Source organism: Lolium perenne, chromosome 4 (genome assembly GCF_019359855.2).
Source record: "Lolium perenne isolate Kyuss_39 chromosome 4, Kyuss_2.0, whole genome shotgun sequence".
In the NCBI taxonomy this organism is placed as follows: domain Eukaryota; kingdom Viridiplantae; phylum Streptophyta; class Magnoliopsida; order Poales; family Poaceae; genus Lolium; species Lolium perenne.
Window position 1 is genome coordinate 61,510,185 of NC_067247.2, and position 4,768 is coordinate 61,514,952.

Consider the following 4,768-nt stretch of genomic DNA (forward strand, 5'->3'; position numbering starts at 1 on the left):
TCATCTGCATCCTATGTTTGCGCATGTCGACGATCTCCATTGGAACATCAGGATCCACCTATGCACTTATTTCCCGCGTCTGCCTATTTGAACAACCTGTGAAAGGGCCAATGCTGTTTCTATCTACACATGGCCTCTCTGGGAAACGCAAGAATGAACCTGCCGGCATGTGCTCCGGCCACAAGTCTGTCTCCCATTGGTTGATCTGCGGTGTGGGCCCTACATAGCAGTTGTCTTTTCCTCTTATACTAAAAAGTACTCACTAGAATACAAGAGGTGGACCCTTCATTAAGGAGAGAGAAAGTTTCATTATTAAGGAGAGAGAGGAAAGGGCTGTGGCAGCACGCCTGCAGCACACATGCGCAAGCAGAGCCGTGGCGACGAGCGGCGTGGCGCTGGCTGCCGTCGGGGAAGTCGTACGGAGTGCTGGAGCGCCCCGCGACTCCGGAAGCTCCGGCCGCCATCGTGGCCAGCCGTACGACGCGCGCGAGGGCCACTCAGCTCGTGAGGCTCGGGAGCAGCTGGCCACCATGCGCGGCGGCGCAGCTCTGCACTACGAAAACTCTCCCGCCCCGAGCTCCGCTGCCGCCGCCACGCCCGACGCCGCCGCCCGACCCGAGCTCCGCTGCCGCCACTCGCCCCAATCGACACCCGCGGGTGCACGGCAGCGTTGGTGTCGTGGCCGCCGCCGTGGGCGTGCTTCGAATCGCTCTCGTGTTCTCCGACGAGGGCGCGCGTCCGCGCCACCGCAGCGGCCGACACGCCGCCTCCTCTCCACGCCCACGCGCTTCATTGCACCGCGTGAGCCGATCCGGCTGCGCGACCCGTGCCTTCCCCGTCGCCACCTTCCAGCTCACAACGCCGGAGCCGGCGCCGGACGAGGAGGAGGCAAAGGCTGCCGACGAGGGCGCCGTCAACCACGCCGCCGTCGCCGCTCGGTCGCGCGCATGCGTGCTTCTACGCGCCCTCGGCTCGCCGCCCATCTCCGGCTGCGGCCCCGCGTAGTCCGGCTGCGGCCGTACCGCCTCTCATCCCGCGATAGGGCGGCGTCGAGGACGGGGCGGCGTCGGGGACAGTGCCGTCGAACCAGCGTCGAGGATGGGGCGGCGTCGAGACAGGCGGCGTCGGGACGAGCGTCGTCGAGCTGGCATCGGAGACGGGGCGGCGCCGACGTGGCGTCGTGGACGGGGCGGCGTCGACATGGTGTCCAGGCGAGCTCGGGGAGAAGCTGGGCGCGGCGGTGATGATCTGGGGATGGGATGGGAAACGATGGGGCAGGGAAGAGGACAGGGGGGACCCACACGCGTATATACTGTCATTTTGTACCTGTATATGGAAAGCACCCATGGACCCCACGCAAAAAAATGGACCAATCAGAAGCTGATTTCGCGCAGGATCACATGCCGCCCGGTTCCATTAGTCCACTCTCTGGCCTCTCTGCTCAAACTCTGACGACGCCGTCCCAACTGTCCATATTCCTCGTTCGTCAGTTCCTCGACATCAGAACGCACAGCAGTAGTAGGCCAACCGCCTCCACGCCGCCTTCTTCTTCCTGGCGCCGGCGGCAGCCGCGACAGCCGCGGCCGCGGCGGCCTCCTTCTCCTCCAGGGGCGCCGCAGGGGAGCCCATCTCCCTGAGCATCTCCCACATGACGTGCACGTCGCGGTACTCGCACGTCCTCACCTCCTTCCTCAGATTCCTCAGCCCTGCAGCGCATCCGTCAGAAACTAACCCATTCAAGAATCGCCGAAGATATACATGGCCGTTGGCCAGAAATTGAGAAGGAGATCGATGGTTGCTGGAGAAGATGAACTTACCAGCTGATGGGCGGATACCGACGCGGGCGGCGATTGCGAGCCAGATCTTCTTCGCAGGCACGGCCGATTTGTCCATGCACATCCTGAGTTATTGATCGATGTCCTTCCACTCTCTTCAAAGAAATAAACTGTCTTTTTCTCGTCCTCTCTCACGAACTATCACTCTCTCTTCTAGTCCTCTGCTTGTCCTGAAGCAATCAAAACCAGGGATGGAAGAAGCTACTAAATCAGCTGATTCCTGCTCGTCGCTTGCCGAGTTGTGGCAAGTTCCGCCGCGGCATGGAGCTTTTATAGGCAAGCTTTGGGGACATGCGCGTGCGATCGGGAGCTTTTTGGGCGCGGCGTCGCGATCGGGCTTTGACGGCCCCGACCGGGACGGGTCGTGAGGTGGCAGGTGGTTGTGCATTGGAGTACTGCGTGACTGACGGAAGGTGCGCACGAATCACGTGGAAACCTAATGAAGTGTCCCATTGAAAAATCGCCAAACAACGAGTTGCCGCTCATAGTAATAAGATAACTGAATTAAGAATTGGGCGCTCTTCAATCATCACTTGCAGGCCACGGCCAAATCAATGAATGAATTAGATACTCCAATCTTGATCTTCCAAGATCAGAAGGTACAGCTCGCTCGTGTTGGGGTTATAACCCAAGTGTTCCACTGGTGATGGAAAGCTAGTGCTTCCCTCTTCCAGAAGATCGTACTTCACTCTCACTGACTCCACTTGGGAAAGGGAAACCGCTAGATGCCTCTAGATATTGTGTGAGTGTCTATGCTAGTTAGTGGTCTACTTGGTCGTCGCCGACTCACGTTCCAACCACACACATGTCGCGTCGGCCTCCGGCCGGTCTACCTACGCATGCTTGCTTTCACTGTAGCTGTACGGCAGAAGCACGAGGATGAATTTCAGAGTGGAGCCGAAGACAATGGAAAACGTACGTACGGGATAGCAAGTGTGCGTTCCCCACATATATATGCAGCAAAGCCGTCTAGCTGACAGACGAGTGCTTGCTGTTCCTGGTGTTTGCATTGTGTGATCTGCGTCAGGTGCCGTATTACGCAGTGCGAGCTTCTCTCGATGCTATGCACCTCGTCGGTCCCTGTCTCCCAGTGCGCGCGCAGCTTGGCTCTTGTTGTCCAGTGGGTCGTGGGTGGCTCTCGATCAGGCGTCGCGGTCGCCGATGTGAACACAACATACATGGCGCTGTTGCCGCTGGCGTCGTTCGTGCATGCACCGCGTCGCGTTGCGTGCTGTCGCTCGCTCGGTTGCATTGCATCTCGTCCAGGGTAAACCAAAAGGGCTGTGATCCAACCTTTGGACGGACGCAGCATGTCCCCGGTCGTGTCGCCGTCGCGCCGTCTTTTTCCATTTAATTTCTCCGCGTGCTCTCTTTTCAGAGGTCGCTACAATCTCGGGATGGGCGCCAGTAGGAGCTGCCGTACGTGCTGGTGATTGTCCGCTGGCCAGACACGCGCTGAATAGCTGTATTCTCCATTTTGCCGACGAATTGCACGCGATACAACCGATAAGCACGTCTGTTCGATCTAAGATCGTGATGGAAGATTCGGAAGCACCATTTGTACCCTCCGTTCAAAAAAAAAGGTGCTGAAGTTTATCTAGATTTTTTTAAAAAGGTGCACTGTTCGTAATCAACCCAGAGGTCTAGCAGCCAGAGCTGACCGAGGAGGAGGCTATAGAGTTGGCCATGGCCAAGAGTGAGCTTGACGAGCTCGCTAGATTAGTGGCATGGCTCGATCGGGTCCTCTCAAGGACCGTTTCCCTTCGCTATTTGCGTGCGCTACCCATCCAGACATGGCAGTGGCCAAGGTTTGGGAGGCCAATGGTTGGCATTTGGAGTTTCGTCGTACCCTGGGTTCAAGGGATACGACTGCTCTAGACACGCTGTTCAGAGAGGTTGGATCCCCGAGTCTTCGTGACTCCCCGGACGAATTTACGTGGGCACTAGAGCCTTTTGGTAAATTCTTCATGAAATCCCTTTACCGAAGGTTGTCTTTAGGGGATTCGAGGAAACACTTCTCGGTGATTTGGAAGATTGCCGTTCCCTTGAAGGTTAGAAAAAAAAAGAATTTACCTGTGGCAGTTATCGCTCAAATGTCTTCCATCGAGTGATAACAGCAAGAAACGTGAGGGTCCCACCAATGATAATTGGGTGCTATGTGGAGAAACTGAGGAAACTAATCATATTTTCTTTGGTTGCGTCCTCACTAGGTTTATGTGGAGTTGTTATCACCAGAATTTGACCGAGTCAGAGGTGGGCCGCGATCAAGATGGGCTTAAAGATTATACATGGAAGAATATACGTGAATCGGCCTTATGCACAACGTTTGGGCTAGCGTGCCTGTGTATCTGTAATATAGTAGATCGCATCTTAGATTAAGAAATAGAGTTCGACCCGTGCACGGTTAGGTGCACGCCATGAATTAGAAAGTCCCCTGGACTATAAATATGTATCTAGGGTTTATGAAATAAACAACAACCAACGTTCAACCACAAATCAATCTCGGCGCATCGCCAACTCCTTCGTCTCGAGGGTTTCTACCGGTAAACATCATGCTGCCTGCGATCTAGGCAGCATAAGCTTATTTACGTTGTTCATGCGTTGCTCGTACTGAAGCCTTTTTGATGGCGAGCAACGTAGTTATCTTAGATATGTTAGGGTTAGCATTGTTCTTCGTATCATATGCTATCGTAGTGCAACCCTTGCATATCTAGCCGCCCTCACACCTATCTTAGGTGTGGGGGCGGCACCCCGCTTGATCATTATTTAGTAGATCCGATCCGTTACGGTTGCTCCTTGTTCTTCAAGGATTAGTTTAATATCTGCAATAGTTAGGCCTTACAAAGGGTTGGAGGATCCAGCGGCACGTAGGGTGTCGTTTGCTAGTCCTAGACAGGATGTTCCGGGGATCAACCTCGTGTTGGTTTTTAGGC

The 4,768-nt window shown here is 55.5% G+C and overlaps 1 protein-coding gene across 1 annotated transcript; it reads right to left on the bottom strand.

Moving 5' to 3' along the window:
* On the bottom strand, positions 1-2,088 carry LOC127292713 (uncharacterized). The gene is made up of 3 exons (XM_051322163.2): positions 1,818-2,088; positions 1,434-1,706; positions 1-134 (listed from the first exon to the last, which is right to left on the bottom strand). Exons 1-2 carry the CDS (start codon positions 1,897-1,899, stop codon positions 1,501-1,503), a joined length of 288 nt encoding a protein of 95 aa, XP_051178123.1. The 5' UTR covers positions 1,900-2,088; the 3' UTR covers positions 1-134; positions 1,434-1,500.
* Positions 2,089-4,768: the final 2,680 nt, after the last annotated feature.

Coding starts and splice junctions, on each gene's coding strand:
- LOC127292713 (XM_051322163.2), bottom strand. CDS start 1,899: ATGTGCATGGACAAATCGGCCGTGCCTGCGAAGAAGATCTGGCTCGCA. Junction 1,707..1,817: donor CGGTATCCGCCCATCAGCTG/GTAAGTTCATCT, acceptor GATGCGCTGCAG/GGCTGAGGAATCTGAGGAAG.